Source organism: Oryctolagus cuniculus, chromosome 21 (genome assembly GCF_964237555.1).
Source record: "Oryctolagus cuniculus chromosome 21, mOryCun1.1, whole genome shotgun sequence".
In the NCBI taxonomy this organism is placed as follows: Eukaryota; Metazoa; Chordata; class Mammalia; order Lagomorpha; family Leporidae; genus Oryctolagus; species Oryctolagus cuniculus.
In genome coordinates this window covers 19,518,724-19,543,297 of record NC_091452.1, presented here as the reverse complement: position 1 = coordinate 19,543,297, position 24,574 = coordinate 19,518,724, and the positions used below count along the sequence as shown (strand labels likewise).

General features: G+C 48.5%; 1 protein-coding gene across 3 annotated transcripts in view; it reads right to left on the bottom strand.

Annotated features, from left to right (window-relative positions):
- GRK3 (G protein-coupled receptor kinase 3) overlaps positions 1-24,574 on the bottom strand; it is a 133,316-nt gene that overhangs the window by 55,671 nt on the left and 53,071 nt on the right. For 2 of the 3 annotated variants that reach the window (XM_051835476.2, XM_051835475.2), the window contains exons 3-5: positions 17,545-17,618; positions 4,972-5,073; positions 3,013-3,087 (exon numbers count right to left, since the gene is read on the bottom strand). In XM_051835476.2, coding sequence (XP_051691436.1) covers positions 3,013-3,087; positions 4,972-5,073; positions 17,545-17,618 — 251 coding nt within the window. The remainder of the gene's footprint in view (positions 1-3,012; positions 3,088-4,971; positions 5,074-17,544; positions 17,619-24,574) is intronic. The other variant, XM_070066046.1, reaches the window with a different exon arrangement.

Sequence of the window (24,574 nt, the reverse complement as noted above, 5' to 3'; positions counted from 1 at the left end):
AAAACTAATACCTTGGAGTCGGCTTTGCTGCGTAGCGGGCAAAGCCACCGCCTATAGCTCTAGCATCCCACATAGGCACTGGTTCAAGTCCTGGCTGTTCCACTTCTGATCCAGCTCCCTGCTAAGGTGCCTGGGGAAGCAGTGGAAGATGGCCCGAGTCTTTGGGCCCCTGCACCATCATGGGAGACCCAGAAGAAGCTCCTGGCTCCTGGCTCCTGTGTGGCCCAGCTCTGGCTGTCACGGCCATCTGGGGAGTGAACCAGCAGGTGGAAAATCTCTTTCTCTGCTTCTTCCTCTCTAACTCTGACTTTAAAATAAACCAGCATATAAATGTTAGTGAATCCTTTCACATTTTACCAAGCATCCCATACTTTCCATGAATACAGTAAAAGGCAATACTCATTTGGAATTCTTAAGATCATAACTAATACGCCACATGGTCACCAGTGAAGCCAGGAAGAACCGGAGTTCAGCAGTGGGATCCTGAGCAGACTTCCCTCCTGAGACCCTCGGTTCCTCCGTCTGTAAAGGGGGCAGCTGTATGTAATACGCCAGCCTACCATGAGAATTCAATAAGGTTAAGAATGTTAAGAGCCACAAACAGGGCCGGGGCCAGACACAAGCCAAGACCCCCTGATCCCGACTTCCAAATGTACCTCTGCAGTCACTTCATTTTTGCTTTTCAACTTTTTTGAGAGGCAGAGACACATACATACATATACACAGAAAGATAGAGAGAGATAGAGAGAGAGAGGTAGAGAGAGAGAGATTGGGGGGGGCAAAGTCAGAGAGACAGAGAGAACGAATGCACCCCCTTCTGCAGGCTCCCTCCCGCAATCCCTGTGAAGCCCGGGACTGCCAACTCCATCCAGGTCCCCCGGAGGTGGCAGGGAACACCAATTACTTGAGCTGTCACTGCTGCCTCCAGGGTCCACACAGAAGCTGGAACTGGAAGCAGAGCCAGGCCTGGAACCGAGGCATTCCGACATGGGATGTGGGCATCCTAACCGGTATCTTCCACTGCCAGGCCAAACACCTGCCCCCAGGTACTGAAGTCGAAAACTCATTTTGCATCTCTGTCTTGCTACGGACTTAGACTTTATTGGTTAATGCACCTCTATAAACAGGACACGCAAACATGCACCTTTCAGTCTACTTTAACCACAATGCTCCCCTCACCACATCCATCCTCTATCAAATTCACCAAAGTATTTTCAATCATTTTTTAATGAACAAAATAAATCGGCCAGTGTTTTAAGCGAATGTGAATGTCTTTGTGTGTCACCTGGAATGGTGTTTTTCCTACGCTGTTTATGCCACGGGACAGGCTAAAAGGGAACAGTAAGACCATGGATGACGAGGCGGCACAGGCTGGCACTGTTAAATGTGACTCCACAGCTGGCCATGGGCCACGGCAAGGTTGGTTGAAAACTGAAAGTCTGACACTCAGCTATCATGGAGACAACAAAAAGCTGATACTCCCACTGCCCTCTGCAAGCGTAAGATTCAAGATGCCGGCTAACCCATGGGGAGCTTGTGCCAGGAGGCCCAGGGCGAAGCAACCTGTGTGTGGCTTTCTCACTGAGTCTTCTAGATCCTCCTCAGAGGGAGCGCCCACGGTCATCCCCACTCATGGGTGAGAAAACGGAGGTTAGGAAGCTGCGGGAACCGGAGGCCCTGTCTGAAGCGCAGACCCGCCCACGGTCCCCCAGCTCCAGGGGCAGGCATTTGGCCTAGGGCTTAGGATACCTGTGTTCTACACCGGAATGCCCAAGTGCGACTGCCAGCTCCAGTTCCTGACTCTGGCTTCTTGCCAGTGCAGACCCTGGAAGGCGGCAGCCGGCTAGTGGCTCAAGTGGCTGGGTTCCTGCTACCCATGCGGGAGACCAGGATTGAGATCCTGGCTCTCGGCTTTGGCCTCAGCCCAGCCTCAGACACCACAGACATCTGGGGAGGAACCACTACATGGAAAATTTTAACTGTATTAAACCCAGGTCAAGTCAATCAACGTCAGAGCCTAGGCTCACACCCACGCAGATGGGCACCACGTTTGATGAAACACACATCCGGCTGCATTGGCAGGAAGTACCATCCCATCTGTTACCAGCCCGGGGCTCTAGGAGCCCAGTAGGCACTTTCTCCAAACAATCACCAAAAACTCATTTTGAATAAATACTATTCTAAGGCACCAAACCAAAAATCAAACCACCTCACTCTAAACAATTACAGAATGCAAGCAAACAATTATTATTTTCATTTATGAGGATCACTGCGCTTCTCAGTGGCATTCTGTCACAGCAACATAAAACACGTGTAACCATTTGAGAACTTTGACCGTCCCTGCAAACCAGGCCGGAAGAGCTCCTGGCTCCAAACCGGACCAGTCCAGCCCTGCCTGCTGCGGCCATTTGGGGAGTGAACCAGTGGACGGAAGATCTCTGTCTCTGCCTCTGTTTCGCTTTCAAATAAATAAGCAAATCTTTGCAAGGGAAGAAGGGCAGGAAAAGGCTTTGGGCAGTAGGAGAAACCATTAAGCTCAGAGAACCATGAGTACATGAGCCTCTCCGTGCTGGACCTCACTTCCCAGGACTTCTCAGAGAGTAAATCCACACGGAAGCACACGTTCGAGACAGGAGGAGCCACGGCAGAATTCGGGTGCTCAGCAGTGCCTCAAAGGTGGCCCGACGTTCACTCTGGAGTGCGGTCATGGGGGGTGCCCACACCCTGGCACCACAGCGCCACCCCTTCACAGGCACCAGGAAGCTTTCTCCTTGGCTGTTTTCTAGAACCCAAAGTCACTATAAAGTGCTGGTGGCCTTTTCCAGAAAAGTCTCTAAGGAACTATGTAGCAGAGCCCATTCCAAGGAGGAGACGAGCAATACTATCCATCATCCCAGAACATGGTCTTCCAAACCAATTTCCTGGGCATACTTGCACATGAAAAGGCAATCACCAAGTCCAGCTGGTGGGCAAATGCGCTTCATTCTGTTCCCTGAGACAACTCCGCCTCACCTGGAACAGGGTGGATGTCACTTGCTTCTTGGACAGATGACTTTGCACATGCTCCACGGCTTGCTTCGAGAATGGCTTTCGAGAATCAGACAGTAACAACGAAATGTTATGCAGAATCATAACAGGAGAGCATTTTACACCAGAGGTACTAAGTAGTAGCCTGGGGTAGTTGTATGATCAAGTCTTCTTTTAAAAAAAAGAACTATTCTGCTGAATATTTATGGGTCACCCAAAGGCTTGTTCCCCTGGGCGCCTGGAGGATGGCACACAGGGGGACAAGGCTGGCATGTCTAATCACACAAGAGGGTGGCAATAAAGTCTACAGAACCCTATTATCAGCTGAGTAAATGCATATGCCCCTCCAATAGCTGATAATGGAGTTCTGAGAACATAAACCGACTGCTGCATAGAGAAAATAAATTCAGGAAGGTACACGTAAGAGTTGGAGGACAGAGTTACCCAGGCAAGGGGCCGCAGCAAGAGGCTCTGTGTGACGGATCTGGCTGCGACCCTGGGGCCCAGAGAACGCCCACCCGCGTCCTTCCCCACAACTTCAAGTTGTGTCTTCTTTTATCACGCACAATACGAACAGCTTTCAACCCCAAACCCCCCAAATCGCTGAGCTACGGGAAAACCAAGTTCACGGGGCCTCCTCGCGGAACAGCTGGCTTTCAGCCGCTGCTGGCGAGGCGGCAGGGCACTGGGCATCAGCGACTGGTTCCGGCTCAGAAATTCCATCTCCCACGAGCAAGATGGGTCCAAGAACCAAAAAAAGCCAGTGTGTGCTACAGGAAAAGCCATCGTCAGCCGCAGTTACTCCATGCGGGTCGGCTTCGCAGGTAACACGGAAAGGCCAGTGAGCGCCGCCGGGCTCTCTGGAGACACGGACGCGCTGGCCATCTGCTCTGCGCCGGACAGTGCCGCGCCCCACACCCGAGTGCCTGGCTTCAGTCCCCGGCTCTGGTTCCTGATTCTTGCTTCCTGCTACTGCGCACCCTGGGAGACAGCACCAAGGGCTCAAGTAAATGGGTTCTCGCCAGCCCTGTGGGAGACCCGCATTGGGTCCCTACTTCCTGGCTTTGGTGCCTTTGCCAGGAGAAAAGTGCTCTCTATGTCTCTGTCTCTCTCTCTGTTCCTCTGCCTCTCAAATGTATGAAAATTAAAAAAAAAAAAAAAAAAAGGAAATAGGGCACATGAGAAAATGAGCAAATAAATATTTAATCCCATATGATTTTAATTAATTCAAATTTAAATTCAAAAAGCACATGGGGCTAGTGGCCACAGTCTTGGACCGAGCAGGCCTGGATGGCGAGCCCACTCCTTTGGAAGACAGTCTCCAGGAGGTTACATGACAGATTTTCCTGACTGATTATCCCACTTACTTCTGGCGGAATAATTTCCTAGAAACCTAATTTATCCTAATGACTAAATTAGACTGTTCATCTGCTTTACAGGAAAAAAATTATTTCAACCTTTATTTAACTGATAATGAACAAAATTAACATAATAATTACAACCTCCTTATTAACCCAAAGGAACCATGTAAGGCTTATATTTATCAATATTTGACTAACTTAATTGTTAAAGTATACCTGAATTTAAAATAATAAAGTTTAATTTCCTTAAAAAAAAAAAAACTGGAATTGTGACTAGTCTTTTTCAACTGATCCAAGTTAGCTACTCCATTGGATGGATTTTTTTTTTTTTTTTTTTTTTTTTTTTTGCAGGAACAAGTGTCAGCTTTGGGAACTGTACTAAGCATACAAAACACAACAGACACTCGGTCAGCATATCCAGGAACCCAATAACAAACCCCAGGGGGTGGTCCCTAGCCTGGCAATGCATTTCTGTATTTGCAAACCTCCTTCTAGGCCCTAATCCCAGCCCCCTCCCTTTCTGGGTGCACTGAGAGCCGCCCCGTACCGTCAGACTTCCGTCCCAGAATGCGAGGACACTCACGTGCGAACAGGACAGCAGCTCCTTCATGATATAGGCGTCGTAGATTTGGCGACTTCTACACAGGCGGTCTTCTTCATTGTCGAGCTTTTCATACTCTTTGATCTGGGTGTTTAAAAGTTACCACGTTAGACTGTCACCCCCCTGGGAGCCCACTGTCTGGCCCAGGCAGACACCACTGCCTCACGAGACAGCAAATTACTGACCCTTCCGGTCCTCAGGAAATGACAGCTTGTAATGCTGCAATAATGAAGTTGCAGTCACTCAACTGCCACTAGAAACACACAAGTGGCCTCTCTCCTGGGATGAACCTCACGGCTTAAATGTAGAAACACAGTATTAGCAAACAAATACTGCCATGGTGACAATTAGCCTACAATACCCGAGCCATGGAACATGTGCCCTTGCCAGTTCTTCTTTACCAAAGCACAAATAATTCAAATTTGGCTGTGATTCAGTTCTGTGAGATATTATGGGGCTTATTCTCACCCAACTACTGTGTTCCAAAGCCAAAGAAAGAGAATATGAGGGTTCCTGCAAAGAGATTTCTGAAAGTCAACCAAAGCAAGTATCTCTGAAAGCATTGACCTACAGGTAAAGACATGGGCTTCTCAGGCTAGAACCCCACCTGCACTACAGAAGTATTAACAGAAAGGTTGGGGCCGGCGCTGTGGCGTAGTGGGTAAAGCCACTGCCTGTAGTGCGGGCGTCCCATATGGGCGCCAGTTTCTAGTCCCGGCTGCTCCACTTTTGATCCACTCTCTGCTATGGCCTGGGAAAGCAGTAGAAGATGGCCCAAGTCCTTGGGCCCCTGCACCTGTGTGGGAGACCCGGAAGAAGCTCCTGGCTCCTGGCTTCGGATTGGCCCAGCTCCAGCTGTTGGGGCCAATTGGGGAATAAATCAGCAAATGGAAGACCTCTCTCTCTCTCTCTGCCTCTCCTTCTCTGTGTAACTCTTTCAAATAAATACATAAATAAATTTTTTAAAAAAAATAGAAAGGTTAAATGTATGCTAAACTGATCTTCTGTATATAAAGAGAATCGAAAATGAATCCTCATGTGAATGGAAGGGGAGAGGGAGTGGGAAAGGGGAGGGATGCGGGAGGGAGAGACGATATGGGGGGGAAGCCATTGTAATCCATAAGCTGTACTTTGGACATTCATATTCATTAAATAAAAGTTAAAAAAAATCAAAAAAAAAATAGAAAGGTTACTTCAAGTAGTGCATTTTGCTATAGTTAGGAGACCAGTGTTAAGCTAGAGTAAATAATAAAATGTGCCTTAGAAATATCTGTCGTATGTACACATGGTCCCATGCGCTCTAACCTGATAACAGAGGGTTCTGGATTAGAGAACTGTTCCCATTTATTTATAGCAATGCTTTTCATCCAAAGATAGGGAGAGGATGAAAACATCAATGAAACACGGAGCTCAGAGGAGGAAGACAGCAAAGATCCTCCGCGTAACGACTGATGGTGAGGTTGGCGTTTTTTGGGGAAAACGTGTGAACGCTCAGCTACTTGCTACAGGGGAGCACCCCGCCCACACAGTTACAGATTGCGGAACGTTTCGGATTTCAGGGCTCCTGGATCACGGGTGTTCAACCAGGAAAGTCTGAGCAAATATTCCCATTTCGAAAAAAACAAACGAAACCTAAACACATACACACACCCACACATCCACACGCCACACACACACACACACACACACACACCCCACACACACATATACCCACACACGCACACCACCCCTCACATACACACCCCCACACACACATACCCACCATCCACACACACACACCCCCCCACACACACACACCCCTACACACACACACCCACACACATACCCCCACACACACACCACCCCTCACATACACACCCCCCCACACACACACACCACACACACACCCCCACACACACCCCCCACACACACATACCACACACACACATACCCACACACACACACCACCCCTCACATACACACCCCCCCACACACACACACACCACACACACCCCCACACACACACACCCCACACACACATACCACACACACACACATACCCACACACACACACCACCCCTCACATACACACCCACACACACACACATACCCTCCATCCACACACACCCCACACACACACATACCACACACACACACATACCCACACACACACACCACCCCTCACATACACACACACCCACACACACACACACATACCCACCATCCACACACACACACCCCTCCAAAACTTGACTCACACTGCTGGTCCTAAACATTTCTAATGGACACTCGGCCTGCACAGTGACTTCCTCAACACCCGAAGGCTGCTTTTCCTATCGTCAAAGCCGGGGCTCACTCCTCCTACCGACATGAGAATGAACTCAATAGAAATACAAGCTACCTTTTTACTCTATGGTCTGGGTTTAATGGTTTTGCAATGAAACCCACAAAGACCTGCAAGAATTTCTGATGCACATAAGGGCACAGGTAGGAGACAGCCAGGAATGTGGAACCTAAGAGCTAGCTGGTTCAAACACTGAGCAGTTAATCCAGACCATCTTCATTATCCTGTGCTACGCTGTGATGGCTGGACCCACTCTTCTGTTATGACCAGGGCTTAGAACGGGGTCTTCTTGCAAACACGAAGGCAAGCAGACTGGGATAGGCTGACACCCCTTCAGGGAGATAAAGACCATCTCAACTGCAGAATCGAACCAGTGATTCTGGCCTAACTGAAGGGCCTGGGCTAACCCATCCTGAACCAGCTCAGGACAACAGGTCTACAGAATGCAGCAATGGGCCAGGTGCAAACACTGCAGTTGCAAACCGAAGCTGGACACCAAAATCCAAAGCAGATCAGGAAACACAAGATCTGGGCCTGTTGATTCCCTTGGCTGTGTTTTGTCTTAGGCAGGGTCCAAAGGCTAACACCCGGATGCTAGGATAAGACAGACCGTCACTGAGCCAAAGGCACACGTCTCTGCCTCGACACAGGAGCACACCTCCACGAATCATCACCCCTGAATGCAGTGTCACAGAATGCAAGCCTACGCGTCAGAGGGTCCACGGAGGACCCCAACCTCTGGTCAAACCAATACTCCTACGAAGTTTCCGTGAACTCGAATTCCAAACATACACAACAACTGTAGTTTCTTGGCCAGACGACACTTTGAATGTAAAAGCTGTCTTTGCATACAGCCTCGAGCCGTGGAATCTCCAACTCGAACAGCAGGAAACTGCTCCTCTTATCAGGAAAGGCAGGCTCTAAAGTCCCTGGAGCTGTCATTCAGAATTCACTCTCCACTGGCAACAAGACCATGAAGTCAAGCCCGCTCAGCCAACTGTCCCTTAGGTCTGAACTGAGGGCCTGCTGCAGCTCATTCATAGCAAACGCCACCTCTGAGTCTGGCAGCTTGGCTGTTCAAAAGTGCAGGGCTCCCCTACTGCAGCCCAGACTATCATCTCCATTATCACTTGGTCCCCTTCAGCCTGGGAGGACGCACGGACCACAGCTGAACATGCAGCCTCAATCACCCGAGCCCTCCGAGCAGGCACTTTGGGTCCGCAGCTGTGGTGGGCTCCGCGTTCTCACCCTGCCCCCGTCTGTCCCACCGCCAGAGGCCCTCCCAGGGAGCCTCTGCGATGCCCAGCCAAGGGTCACGTCATCAATTCTCCATCAGCACCCAGCAGAGCTGTTCCTCTCCTGCCCTGTTCTGAAACTTTCTCCCTGACTTCTGTCACGCACCTTCAAGGGGTCGGCCACGGGGGCTCCCCGGAAGGGCTTCCTCCTCTGCCTGCCCCCTGAGTCCTTCAGGGTCCCACAGCAGGGGGGCTGGGGCGCCCCTTTCTCACCAGCTACGTCCTCTGTAGGTTCAGTTCCACGATTTCAAATACCAGTGATACTCTGATGACTAAATGTGGATCCAAGACTTGCTTCTACCCTGCACTCCAGATTCTAAATATCTAACCACGTGGTTGACATTTCTCCTGAGTCTCTAGAAAGCACCTCAAATGTGACATGTCTAAATAAAACCTCGGTTTTCACGCCCTCTGCACTGCAGCCAAACATGCTCCTCCCCCAGTCTTCTTTATCAGAAAAATGAGTTGAAAACCACCATCTTCCCAGTTCCTGAAGCAAAGAAATGAATCATCATCATTGATTCCACCCATGTGCCCACTCTTTCCACCATCACCCCCATATCCAACTCATCAGAAAATCACACCTGCTCTAAATCCCAAACAGAAGCCCAGGCTCCTAGCGGAACGGTCCCATAAACACTGGACATATGTAAAACACGACCAAGTAAAGGTGCTAAGTCAGTGACCAACAGTACATAGATAAGGGAGAAGGGGCGAACAGATGCAGGGGGGAGGGACGCTTCTGAAAACAAAGAGCGGCAAAGGGGAGCTCCCAAGTTCCACATGTGAACTCTGCTGCGATCTTCACACTGCCCCACGACGACACAGTGGCACGGCAGACCCCAGGCAGCCCAGCTAACCCAGATGTGGTGCAGCAGGTGAAAGTCTCAGCCTGCACGCACACGGGTGCCGATTCGAGTCCCGGCTGCTCCACTTCCAACCCAGCGCCCTGCTAATGCTCCTGGGAAAGCAGCAGAGGTCGGTCCAAGTGCTTGGGTCCTGCAACAACTTGGGAGACCCAGAAGAAGCTCCTGGCTTTTTTTTTTAATATTTTATTTATTTACTTGAGAGGCAGAGTTACAGACAGTAAGAAGGAGAGACAGACAAAAAGGTCTTCCGTCCGTTGGTTCACTCCCCAATTGGCCGCAATGGCCGGAGCTGCACCGATCCGAAGCCAGGAGCCAGGTGCTTCCTCCTGTTTTCCCGTGCAGGTGCAGGGGCCCAAGGACTTGGGCCATCATCCACTGCCTTCCCAGGCCATAGCAGAGAGCTGGATCAGAAGATGAGCAGTCGGGACTAGAACCGGTGCCCATATGGGATGCTGGCACTGCAGAGGGAGGATTAATCCAGTGCGCCACAGCGCTGACCTCAGCTCCTGGCTTTATATCAGTTCAGCTCCAGCCATTGTGGCCATTTAGGAGTGAACCAGTGAAGAAGACCTCTCTCTCTGCCTCTACCTCTCCCCCTCCCCCAACTCTGTCTTTTCAAACAAAATAAATCTTAAAAAAAAAAAAAAAAAAAAAAAAAAAAAAAGAACTAAAAAAGATTCTGATGCCTGCCACTGCAGGGAAGATGGGGTGGGGCCTGAGCAAGCCGAGACTCCTGGGGGAGCCCAACAGTGTATAGAGTACTTGTGGTGTATCCATCACAATGTTCACGATACAGTCCACGGGGCCAGTGCTGTGGCGCAGCGGGTTAAGCTGCTGCCTGCGACGCCAGCATTGGTTCAAGTCCCGGCTGCTCCACTTCTGACTCGGCTCCCTGCTAATGCACCTGGGAAAGCAGCAGAGGATGGCCCAAGTGCCTGAGCCCCTGCCATACGCATGGGAGATCTAGACAGTGTTCCAGGCCCCTGGCTTCCACCTGGTCCGGCCCTGGCTGTTGTGACTATCTTGAGAGTGAACTAGAAGATGGAAACTCTCTCTCCCTCTGCTTCTCCCTCTCTCTGTAACTCTTTCAAATAATTAATGTGTCTTTAAAAAAACAAACAGAAACCTCTACATATAGAGAAACAGGACAATGTGACCCCATATGCAGGAAAGCAGAGCGGCAACAAAAAGCAATCCGAGATGACCCAGGTGTTGGAATGGTCAGATGAGGATTTGAAAGAAACTATTATAACCAGACGTGACAGAAAACATCAGGTAATGAACAAAGAGAGCGGCAGTAGCAGCAGAAAAATAACTACAAAACCACCAGTTCTGGAAATAAGAGTAGAGTAGCCGAAATACATCACTCAGTGGGGAAACATAACACCAGGCTGGACACAACAACAAAAAGAGTCAGCAAACTTGAAGGCGGGTCTGTAGAAATTATTCAATCTGAAGAAGAAAAAATAATGGAGAAAAAGGTGAACAGAACATCAGGGTACAAAGGAGGACTCCAGGAGCCGGTGCTGTGGCACAGCAGGTTAAGCCTCCTCTCAGGACCCTGGCATCCCCTACCGGAGTGCCAGCTTGCGTTCTGGCTGCTCCACTTCTGATCCAGGCCCTGCTAATGTGCCTGGGAAAGCAGCAGAAAATGGCCCACGCGACTGGGTCCTTGTCACCCGTGTGCGAGAGCCGTTTGGAGTTCCTAGCTCTTGGTGTAAGCCTGGCCCAGACCTAGCTGTGGTGGCCATTTGGAGAATGAACCAGTGGATGGAAGGAAGATCTGTCTCTCACTCTTTCAAACAAATGTCTTTTTAAAAAATAAGACTTTAAAAAATTCCATGAAAAATTGTATGAAAATATAAGCATTTTGGTGCAAAAAAATTGAAATTTGTGCATCGATTTTATAATGCATTTTCAACAAGCTTGTTAAATATTCCTCATAAAGATAGAACATTCATAAAATCAGAGCCCCAGAAGGAAAGGAAGACAGATACAAATAATGGCCCTAATGTTTTCAGATTTGGTGAAAGATATAAATTAAGAATTTCAGCACACCCCACAAAGGAGAAATATCTATAATCACTCCACTAAGGAGCAGCAATTGTCAAAATAACCAAGAAGGCATGGTTATAACTGTCTAAAAAAATACAACTGACATGTAAGCACACAGGTGGACAGCAGACAGATGGGGAAGAATCTAACCATGCAGACAGAAAGCGGAAGAGGACTGACGTGGGTATGAACATACATGTCCTTTCCAGCAAGGCCGGCGTCCCAACACAGAATATCACCAGACACAGGGGAACACTTTGCAAGGAAAGACAACACAATCACAGACGTGTGCATACTGAGTAACAGAGCTGCAAAACACAGATGGGATAAACAGCAATACTGTAAGACCCTTCTCTGGGCACCCAGGAGAACCGGACATCAAGCCCTCAGAGATGTAGATCCAGCACACGAGTACCGCAGCCTCACCGATGCCTAGCGAGCAACACACTTCACGCCTGCCTGGCTTTTCCCGGGCTTCAGAGTAAAATCTAAATGCCCTCCCCCTTGCCTCCTCTCATCCCCAAAGACCCACCTCCCCCCCACTCAGGGCGCTCCTCAGATGCCACCACCAGGCCAGGCTTTGAGCCATCGACCTCAAGTGGCCGAGTCACAGTGCATCACCCTGAGTGTGGACTCGGTTTTCAGTCTTTGAATAGCAGCTCTTAATTCCAGATAGGTTTCCTATTTCTTATTTATTTATGGTCTGTTTCTCTCAACCAGAACACAATCTCAAAGAGATCAAGGACTTTGGCTGGCGCTACATTTGGCTGGTGTTTAACAAAATTTGGTTGAAGGAGTTAAACGAAATTCTGTGTGCTAACTTGACTTCTAATCTTTTCTTTACGATTTTTTAATTGACTCATATTTATGGGTACAGTGTGTCTGCTTTTGACAAGGTGCCTGGCTACACGCTGAAACAGGAGAGTTGAAGCTTTCAGAAACACAAGAGAGATTTGTTTCTTGACAGATCAAGCTGTGATACTTATCCAGATAAATGCCTGGCTAGGATTCAGACTTAAAGCCTAAGGTGACTTCATGCCCAATAAAATCCTTCCAGATTTCACTTCATTTTTTTCTACGAGATGGTAAGAGCTCATCAGGATTTGACTTTCCTACTTGAACATGCACGAGTATCATCTCTAAATGCATAGAAGTAAAAGCAGCTCCCCCCACCCCTCTCAATAAACAGATGAAAGGAAGACCGATCCAGCTTGCAGAGGTGCACAGTTCCCAGTACCTAAAGATGCTGTGCTTCTATGGATCAAAGTGCCTCCGGGTAAAAATCCACCGTGTTACTGCTAATAACAACAGCACACATCATTTCTTATCATCTTAAACTAGCTCCTAATTTCTTTCAATTTCTCCTTTCACCTACAAACTGTGTAGAGGTGTACTCATTTCCAGGCAGTGTAGGATGTCTTAGTTACCTGTGAGTGTATTTGAGTTTCATTCTGTTGTGATCAGAAAACAAGCGTCTGAGAAGCTGTCTCTAGAGACCAGCGTATGATCGATCTTGACTTCAGAGAATGTGATCTCTGTCTTTGCGGGGCACACCATTCTACGTACGTCAGTTGGATAATAAAGCATATTCATCAATTTATTAAGATCTCGTACACTGTTAGTTTTTTAGCCTATCTGTTTCATGAGCTCGTGAAGGTCGTAGGTCAGTTCCTCCCAGCGGGAGTGTCGAGCTGCCTCCCGTTTGTCAATTTTTGCCTTTGATTTGAAGTTGTGACAGGAATTTGGCCTAAGAGTTAAAGACACCAGCTGGGATGCCTGCATCCCATGACAAAGTACCAGGGTTCGAGTCCCAGCCCTGCACCCAGAGCTGCTTCCAGTGCATCCTGGGAGGACGCAGGTAACAGCTGAAGTAGCTGAGTCCCTGGCACCCAACTGGACTGAATTCCCAACTCCCAGCCTCAGCTGTTCCAGGAAGCTGGGGAGCAACCAGGGGAGGCAGGTGTGTGTGTGTGTGTGTGTGTGTGTGTCTACTGCTCGAATATTTTAAAAGGCATATACTTTGAAGTTATCTTTCTTGTGACATGCAGGTAGAAGACTGTGACACCTTCTGATAGACTGACCCTTGTGCCCTTCAGAAGTCTGTCCCACAGCAGCATTCCCGTGTAGTGTGTCTGACATTAGCACAGCTGCACCAGCTTGACTTTGGCTACTACCTGTGTTACACTCTTCCAACTTCCGCTTAAAGTACAGCTCTTCTAAGCAGAATATAATAGCTTTTGGTTCCTTACCCAGTCTGGAAAAATTCAGTCTTTTACTTGGATTTTTCAGTCCATTTACACTCAGTGTATACAAATAGATCTGTAGCTCCACCTTACTCGACTTTCAACTTGACCTATTTCGTGCCCCCTTTTATTCCTCTTTTGTCTTTATTAAATAGCACTCTGCTTTTCTCTATTCAGCTTATTAGCTATGCACGTTGCATTCCTTGAAAGGTGTGAGATATCAAAATATGCACCCTTGACCGCTGACAATCCAATGCCGATCCCCACTTTTACTACCCCGCGAGAATCCCGGACTGAGAACAGCTCAGCTTCGGGGATGCTGCCTGCCTCCTGGGCTACTCCCGTGCACGTAGCCTCCACACACATCTTAAACCCCAGAAGCCTTGCGCTACTGCTTGGTACGGTCGACACTCACTCACACTTCAGCACAGTCACCCTGCACGTCCTCCCTTCCTTCCGGCATCTCCACTTGGGGTCCTTTCCCTTCTGCCTACGTTAGCTCCCTTTACTGACAAATTCCCTCCGTTTTTGTCTGAATAAATCTCTGGTTTTCATCTTCCTGCTCGATGGGAATTTTCGCTGGACACAGAATTCTCGTTTGATATCTTTTTTTTCTCAGCACTGTCTTTGCTATCATTCCTCTTAAGATATCACGGTTGGTCACACTGTTGCTCCTTATTTAAAGCCCATGTGTCTTCCCCACCCCCAACCCAGCTGCTTTTCAGGTTCTTCTCTCTGCGATTTGGCATTTCGCTGAGCAGTCAGCATGGAGCAGTGACGATGCCCCATGCACGTCCCACATCAACGCGCCTGGGCTCACATTCCAGCTCTGCTCCTGACCCCAGCTTCCTGCGAATGAGTCCCCGGGGAGGCGGCGTTTGATGGCTCAAGTCGTTAGGTTCCTGCCACTCAACGTGGAAGACCTGGACCGAGCTCCCGGTTTCAGGACCCTGGTCATTTGGAGGCTGAATTGGTGAATGGGAGTACTCTCTCTCCCTGCCTCCCAAATAAATACAATTTAAGATTTTCTCTGCCACAAGTTCCCACAGCCTGAGACTGCAGTGCAAAGCTACGGCTCCTTCGTGGTCTTTCTGCTCAAGGTGTGCTGAGCCTTTTGAATCTGCCAGCAATCTGCTTTTCGTCTCTTTTGTAAACCCCTTAGTATTCTCTCTTTAAATGCCACTTCCACCCCATGCTTTCTCTTTCTGGAACCCCAATTCTGCGTGTTAGGCCTCTTAAACCTGTCTTCAATGCTCTTGTCTATTTCTTTTTTCTATTCCTCTCTCTGTGTCTCGGCTTGACTTTAGCTACTGAGCCGCCTTCTTGTTAATATTATGTTGCTACCACTCTACGAACCTGACCATGTAATTCTCAACTCAAAGCACTTTCTATTCCGCAGCGTCCACTTGACCCTTCAGAAGTCAAAATATGCAGGCATTACCTATCCCTCTATCCGTGGTGTCCATCTTTTCCTCTACCTTCTTTTTAAGATATATCTATTTACTTGAAAGGCAGAGTGACAAAAAGGGAGACAAGGAAAGACAGAGACAGATCCATCTTCCATCCACTGATTGATTCCTCAAATGGCTGCAACAGCCAGGGCGAGTCCAGACCATTTGGAGCCCGGCGCTCCACACAGGCCTCCCACACGGGTGGCAGGGCCCAGGTGCTTGAGCCACCTCCCACCGTCTGCCCAGGCACATGAGCAGGGAGCTGGATCAGAGCAGAACATCCAGGGTTCATCAGCACTCCACCACGGGATGCCAGCATTGGCGCTGCAGGCATGGCTTAACCTGCTCTGCCCCAATACCAGCCCCTCCTCTATCTTCTCAAACAAATTACTTGTGGTTACCTTTAAATACTAACTAACTGCTGCTAACTGCAAACATCCAATTCACCTGTGGGTCTGCTTCTATTGCCTGGTGAGTCCCACAACCTTGCCTCTTAGCAGGCTGACTTATGTTTAGCACTACAGATGGGGCCGGCGCTGTGGCTCAGCAGGTAAAGCCACCACCTGCAGTGTCAGCATTTCATGTGGGCATGAGTTCGAGTCCTGGCTGCTCCACTTCCTATCCAGCTCTCTGCCATGGCCTGGGAAAGCAGTAGAAGATGGCCCAAGTGCTTGGGCCCCTGCATCCACGTGGGAGTCCCAAAAGAAGCTCCTGGCTCTTGGCTTTGGATCGGCCCAGCTCCAACCATTGTGGCCAATTGAGGAGGGAACCAGCAGGTAGAAGCCCTCTCTTTCTCTCTCTCTCTGCCTCTCCTTCTCTCTCTGTGTAACTCTTTCAAATAAATAAAACTTTATAAAAAAATACAAAAAGACTACAAAGTCTTTACATGTTGTTCTCTTCCACCTGCAACGAAGACAGGTGGGGAGAAGATTGCGCTGGGCTGGGCTGGGCTGGGCGGGGTGTGCCTCTGCTGGGACCCTGCTCCTAAGACCTGACCCTCTTCCGGTTCAACTTTGCTCCCTGTCCTTCCCATCCCCAGTAGAGCGTGGCACCTTGGCCTGCGCCTTGATAGGGAGACTGAAAGCACGTCCAGGGCTCCTCCAGTCTCACCTGGTCTCACCTTAGCTCCGGAAACCGCTCTCCGCATTTCTGTCTCCCAGAAGCGACTTTCCGCTGGCGGCTGAGCCTGACCCCTCCTCTGCCCACGGCACCGGGAACCGACAGCCAGCCCAGGTCCTCAGCGGCTCCAGCAGCCACGGGCCACTCCCTGTGCGGTCTGCGTCTCTTGCCTGCTCTGTTTTTTGGACTCCTGTCCCCAGTACACTCCTGTATCTCCTGCAGCCTAGGTGGGAGAGTTCACTGTGCTTCCAGAAATGTCTACTACTTCTGCAGCCCCCTTCCCAACTCAGATTCCACCAAATATTCTCTGGGGAAAACCAGCTAAGCTTTTGAGGGCCCAGAGCCCTACCAAGTCTCCACAGTTTGTTTCTCCAATGACTGGGGACATTTGTGAGTTTCTCTTCCAAACCTGGTAGCAGGCCTGGGCTGCTGGGCCCCAGCTCACACCTTGGAATCAGCAGGTGTCTGCCGGGAGCAGACCAGCCGGCTCGCTCTCCGCACTGCACACCTGAAGGCTCCTCCCTGCTTGGAAGTGCAGGCCAGTCGCTCCTCCTTGTGCCCACCCTGCTGCAAGGCCCTGACAGCTGTGAGTTTCAGACAGGCCTGCCTGTGGACAGGTGCTGTCGGCCTCCCCGCTGAGCCACCTGTGTGTGCTGCTCTCCAGGACCCTCCGTATTGGTGCAATGGTTGCCAGTCAGTGTTTTCCAAAGCACAGGTTAAATATGCCATTTTGAAATTTATACAGAGAAACTGATTTCAGGTATCTCATAAGAACAATTCTAAGATGATAGCCCTGTTTCCCTCTCTTCTTCTCTCCCTCCCTCGATCCCCTGCTACCTTCCTTTCATTTCTTAATGTTTGCAAAAACAATTTCAATTTACCCGATAATCACAGGCTCAATGTACCATCACTCATAATATTCAACACGCACAAAGTAGAAAGACTGCAATTCCACAGGAGTACAGACAAGAGCTAAAAACAGTGATCAAACCAGAAGATGTCTGTTTCATTCCTTTTTTTTTTCTTTTCTGTATTCTGTATTAATTCCCACATAGCAGAGAAAACACAGGATACTTGTCTTTTGTGGACTGGCTTATTTTACTAAGCATAAGGGTTTCTAGTTACATCCATTATGTTGCAAAAGACAGGATCCCATTCTGCTTTTGAGATAAAAGCATCAATAAAACAGTTGCTTCTTACCTCTTCATAAAACTTCACCTGAGGTACAGCTTCGTTAATCTCATTCAAACAAAAGTCTTTAAATAGCAAGAAACCTAAAGGGAGAGAATAGAAAGTTTCAGGGCTGGTGATGAATTGAGCTTCTACCCTATGGGGTGATTATGCCCGGACCTCCTCCTCCCTTATCTTAGAATAAGGGCAAAGAAGGGCTTCGGAGGATTATGCCCTAGGAGAAACTGCTCCAGGTGACAGAGGGCCATGTCCCAGCTCTCTGCTCACAACTCCCTCCCACTGCTTCAAAGTGCACGATGAGTGGTGTTAGCATCCCCGAGGACACACACACACACACACACACACACTGGTCACAGCCGCTGTGCAGCTAACACCACGCCCACACAAACAGGACTGTGCTGTCCATAAGACAGGAGAACTTTCACACCCAGCCACATCGCACCACGCAGCCAGGGCAGGTTCCCTGCTCCCAGCCTGCTTCCCGCTCCTTCCTCTAGGCCTGGGACGCGGTAAGAAGTCAACAGACACCTGTTGGCTCACACGCCTCTGTCAGAATATTCACCACACTCCAATCAGTTATCTGATCTAAATGTCTCCCAGCCCGCTCTGGAAATCCAGCACACCTAGCCGGACCCCCAGGGGAGGCGCGGGCTGATAGGAGCCAGTGCCCATGAACAGAAGGAGCTGCCTCTGGGCTGTGGTTAGGGGTACGCACACGGAGATGATAAAACTCCACAAAGTCAAGGCAATTCAGAGATTGTTAGTGCAAACAGAAGTCACAGAAGGGAACTGAAAAAAAAAAAAAAAGACTCCCCAAGATTCTAAAGACATGGGGAGGAGGGGGGAGTCCCTTCCCCAGGGACTGGGAGAAGGAAGCGAGTAACATTAGCACACGAACCGTGCAACTGGACTGTGTCTGTTGCTGCTCCATAAAGTCCTCCTCTAAATTCCCCCTCCACAGTTCCAAGCACATGACCTTTGAAGATGGGAAACGCGTGATCATTCCAGCCAGCAGGTGATAAAGCCTGCTCGGTTAGGTAGGCAAGGCCAGCCTCCAGGAGGAGCCTGTGCAGGGGCAGGGGCAGGGGCGGAGGCAGCCCAGGTGCCCTGACCAAGAAACTGCAGGGACATCAAGGCATGAAGGGAGCAGGAGGGAACGGGCTCTGTTTGCATACGGGTATTATGATGATGATGATAAGTAAGGGGATCACGTCACTGCTTTGATTCGTGAATCATTCAGAAGTGTGTAATTTCCAAATGTCTAGCATTAGCTTCAGATTTATTTACTTTGTTTCCTGAGACATATCTGTTTAAATCTGAACCCATTCATGATGGTTCAAAGCTCTTTTTTTTTTTTTTTTTTTTTTTACAGGCAGAGTGGACAGTGAGAGAGAGACAGAGAGAGAAAGGTCTTCCTTTGCCGTTGGTTCACCCTCCAATGGCCGCCGCTGCAGCCGGCGCACCGTGCTGATCCGATGGCAGGAGCCAGGATCCAGGTGCTTTTCCTGGTCTCCCATGGGGTGCAGGGCCCAAGCACTTGGGCCATCCTCCACTGCACTCCCTGGCCATAGCAGAGAGCTGGCCTGGAAGAGGGGCAACCGGGACAGAATCCGGTGCCCCGACCGGGACTAGAACCCGGTGTGCCGGCGCCGCAAGGTGGAGGATTAGCCTATTGAGCCACGGCGCCGGCTAGCTCTTTTTTTTTTTTCTGACAGGCAAAGTTAGACAGTGAGAGAGAGAGACAGAGAGAAAGATCTTCCTTTTGCTGTTGGTTCACCCCCCAAGTGGCCACAATGGCCAGCGCTGCACCGATCCAAAGCCAGGAGCCAGGTGCTTCCTCTGGTCTCCCATGCAGATGCAGGGTCCAAGCACTTGGGCCATCCTCCACTGCACTCCCGGGCCACAGCAGAGAGCTGGACTGGAAGAGGAGCAACCAGTACAGAATCCGGGGCCCCGACCGGGACTAGAACCTGGTGTGCCGGCGCCGCAGGTGGAGGATTAGCCTAGTGAGCCGCAGCGCCGGCTGATTCAAAGCTCTTAAGTGTACTGTAACTCGATTCTGGCTCCAAATGCTGTCAATCTAGGTGAAGTCTCCATGACACTTGAAAAACAATCTGTATTTTGTTCTTATAGGGTGGAAGGTTTCATTAAAAACAACAAAGGCCGCGAGGCCGAGTCAGGCGGCAGACTAGTTCAAGCCCCTCCTGTGACCTTCTCTGAACGCCGTCCACTGTCCAACCACCACCAGGAGAGAACCGCAGAAACCCCCGCTGGGACTGCACGCCGCTTCACCTTTTTTCAATCAGCCTGGTTTTGCTTCTTGTATTTCTTTTTCTATTTTTGGAAGAGAAACCAAAGTGAGGAACTGGACTCCGGTATTTGATGTTCGTGAAGCATCTAGACGAGAAAATGATGTAGCACCGCGTTTGCGGTTTCACGACCTTGACTGCTCCTGGAAGTGGCTGAACCTCTCTCTGCGCCACAGCCCCTCCCTGGGCCCCCAGCAGTGTTCCTGAGCTCACTTCACCAAGGCCAGACTCCAGGAGTCAGGCCTCTCCGTCACCGCGCTCGCTCTCCTGCTTCCTGGACCTGCTGGATTCTGAGTGCTCAGTCAAGCACCTCCTCAAAGCCTTCCAGGAGCCCCATTCACTTCCAGTCCTGGGCATCCAGGCTCCTCTCTCTCTCTCTCTCTCTCTCTCTCTCTCTCACACACACACACACACACACACACACACCCTATTCACTCCCAGTCCTGGGCACTCAGGCTCCTCTCTCTCTCTCTCTCTCTCTCTCACACACACACACACACACACACATACCCTATTCACTCCCAGTCCTGGGCATCCAGGCTCCTCTCTCTCTCTCTCTCTCTCACACACACACACACACACACACCCGCAAATTATCATATGCAGATGTCCACTTCTTTCCTGTCTACTCCATCAAGCTGCAAATGGCAGGACACAGAAGGATTCTCTTCTGCCACCCTGGTAGCAACAAGAACAGCTGGGAAGTGGGGAGGGAGGGAGAGGGGAGGGGGTGAGGGGGAGAGAGAGTGGTGAGGGAGGACAGACGTAGACAACTGAACTTCCAACCTAGAATGCTTTTACCTCCTTTGTTCATGTAAGTTTCAATCTGTAGAATAGGCCAAGGGGTTGTTTTTTGCTTTGTTGTTGTTGTTTTTAACCATGGAATGGGAAAAGCAGAACAGGGTCTTCCCCCGGGGCCAAGACAAAAGTGAAGATTGACTCTGTAGCAGCTGCTGAAATGCAGCAATCAGAAGAAAGATGTTTTACCTTTTGGATAAACCCTACATCACTGTGTTCCGTGCTAAAAGCAGTTCACCTCCACCAGTCTTCAATTACATAAAAAGCAAATGAAGCATCATTCAGAAGAAAGCCAAAAACTAAAGGACAGAAATAAGGAAATGGTTTGCCTGATAGGCTCCTCTCATCACTGTGATTTCTCCAGATCTTAAAGAACCAAAGGGGCTGACCCAACACCTGCTCACCAGATAACTGTGGAGTGTGTTTGCCTTGTTTCACTATCTGAACTGCTGCACCCTTCCTGCATACTGATTAACTTTTTAGTGCATACAACACTCATTTTGCAAAAAAAGTAGAAGACAGACTTGTAACGCTTCTGATAAAATATCAATGAGTCAAGAGATTTGAAAATGGAGGGCTGGCACTGTGGTATAGCGGGTAAAGCCACCACCTGCAGTGCCAGCATCCCATATGGGTGCCAGTTCGAGACCCAGCTGCTCCACTTCTGATCCAGCTCTCTGCTAAGTCCTGGGAAAGCAGGAGAAGACGGTCCAAGTCCTTGGGCCCCTGCACCCATGTGGGAGACCCGAAAGAAGCTCCTGGCTCCTGGTTTCAGATCAGCTCAGCTCCTGCCATTGCGGCCATCTGGGGAGTGAACCAGCAGATGGAAGACCCGTCTCTGCCTCTCTGTAGCTCTGCTTTTCAAATAAATAAATAAATCTTTAAAAATAGAGAGAGATTTGAAAATATCAGACATGGGTGGTTTCTATGAAAAATTTTGAAATTTAACCTCCTGAACAATTTGATTAAAAGTGTGATGGATAATAGATTGCAAAACTGCTAAAACTCTATATTTTTGCCTGATTCTACGAAACATCTGAGCGTTTACTAAGAGCCACTACATTGCACATACTGGATGAAATGGTGAAGACAGGCAGATTTCTCCCATGAGAGGTTTACAACTAGCAAAGAGACAGACACCAAAGGAGCAAACAAATATAATTTCTGATAAATGAAATAAAGGTGGTGATTCTGGTGCTGAGATGGAGCATAAAGGGAGAAAGATTTACTTCTGGTGGAATGGCCAAAGGACATCCCTAAGCAGCGAGATGAGCAAAAAATAACTCACGTCAGAATAGGAAAGGCCGGAATTAGAAATGTGCTCATTCTGTTCAGTACTACAGTGGAAGTCTTCACCAGAGCCATGAGGCGAGAAAAGGAAAAGCGGCTAAAACAGCTTCTACTCACAGACAACCTGCGTATCCACAAAGCGAACCTGACGTACAAAGTAACCACCAGGTAGTAAGACCTTATAGTGAACCTGACCTACAAAGTACAAAGTAACCACCAGGTAGTAAGACTTTATCTGTCAATAGTTACCCTAAATGTAGATGGAATAAATGCTCCGACTAAAAGACCTACAATGGTTTGATGGAGTAAAAAGACCTAATTCCATGCTGCTGATAGAAACTCACTTCACCTAGAAAGAAACACACAGGCTGGAAGAGAAGAGATGGAATAAGATGCGTCATGCAAACACAACCCAGATGAAAGTAACGGTAACCCATGCTTGCAATGCATAAAGGACACTGAAAACCTAAAGCAGCAGCGAGAAACAAGGAAGGTCACTGTAAAGGGTTAATTCAGGAAGTAACAATTATAAATATATACATGCACCTGTGGGCAGCCACAGGTAGTCGCTCCCTTTGTTTACACTTAAACATGGATGGAGACTTCCTGGCACAGACAATTAGATTCTGGGAAGAGGCAGGAAGAACCTATCTCACTGCTAAACCTCTCACAAGAGATGATATAGATAATCAGTCACACCTGAAACCTGCATTTATCACCTAAGTGTTTTATTGTACCCTTGTAATCAATAATTAAGAACCTTATCAGGAACTCTTTGTAACCTTAAAAGCCTTTTTGATATGTAAATCTTTTGTGCTCCTTCTTGTAAACAACTGGTCATGTTTAAATACTACTGGATTTGTTGAATAAAGGAGCCTTGATCAGGACTTGTCTTGGCTCCATTCTTTGCGTCCTTGTCCCTGCATTCCCACTCTCTGTTTCAGGAAACCCCATTCTTTGTGCTGCAGGCTGGCACATGCACCCAGCATCAGAGCACTCAAATGTTAATAGACCTAAAGGGAGAAAATAGACTCCAATACTATAACAGTGGGGTATTTTAACACCTTGCTTTCACCATGGGCCAGTGCTATGGCATAGCGAGTTAACCCCCATCCACAGCACCAGCATCCCATATGGGTATCAGTTGCAGCACTAGCTGCTCCACTTCCAATCCAGCTCCCTGCTAATGCATCTGGGAAAGCGTCAGAGACTGGCCCAAGTCCCTTGGCCACTGCCACCTATGTCGGAGACCTAGAAGAAGCATTAGGCTCCTGGCTTTAGCCTGGCCCCGGCTACTTACAGCCAAGTGAAACAGGGATGGAAGATCTCTGTCTCTCCTTCTCTAACTCTGCCTTTCAAATAAACAAATAAATCTTAAATGAAAACAAAACAAAAACAGGAAGACCAGCCAGACAGAAAACCAACAAAGAAACCGTGGAGTTGACCTCAGGTCAACTGAACCTAGGAGGCGTCTGCAAAACATTCTCTCAACAGTCTGTGAAAATCTACACTTTGTTCTCAGTGAACTTTCTGAAGGCCCCTCATAGGCATTCTCTTCAATAGCATATGGGACATTCTCCAGAATGGACTATGTGGCAGGTCACAAGATGAGTCTGAACCAATCTTACAAAGCTAAAATCATATCACTGCCTTACTCAGCACCATGCAATGCACCGTCACCAAGACTGAAGACATCTTGAAGGAAGACGACCTGAACAGATTGGTGACAAGTACAAGACTGACTCAGTAACAAAGTCTCCTTTAAAAGAGAAGCCCAGAACCACATGACTTCACTGATAAATTCTACCAAACACTGAAAGGAGAACTAACACCAGTTTTCGTTAAATTATTCCGAAAATTAGAAGAGGAGAGAATTCTTCCAAACTCATTCTAGGAAGCAAGCAATTCAATCCTTGTACCAAAACCAAGTGAAGACACACACCACACACACACACACACACACACAAAGAAAGCTACAGTCTAACATCCATGATGAACATAAATATAAAAATCCTAAACAAAATACCAGTGAACCAAAATCCAACTGCAAATTTAAAAAGATTCATCATCAAGAGATCAAGTGAAACTCACCCTGGGGATGCAAGGATGGTTCAATATACACAGATCACCACATGGACTCAACACGTGGACAGAGTGAAGCACAAAAACTGTATGATCAATCTAACAGATGCAGACGAACCATCCGATAAAATTCAACATCCTTCAGCATTAAAAACTCTGAACAAATTAGGTATAGAAGGAACATACCTAAACACAATAAAGTCTGTGCATAACAAGTTAACATCTAACAACATATAGAATGTGGCCAAGCTGAAAGCTTTCTCCCTAAGATCTGGAACAAGACGAAGATGCCCACGTTCATCTTTTTTATTCAACATGGCACAGCAAGTCCTAGGCAGAGCAATTAGACAAAAGAAATAAAAGGCATCCAAATTGGAAAAGATGAAGTTATACTGTCACTGTTTGCAGATGGCATGGTGTTACATACAGAAAATTTAAAAGTCTTCACTTGAAACCTATTAGAACTAATACAAGAATTCAGTAGAGTTGCAGGGTGAAAAAAAAAATCAACATACAAAATTCATTAGCGTTGCAATACACCAACAATGAATTACCTGACA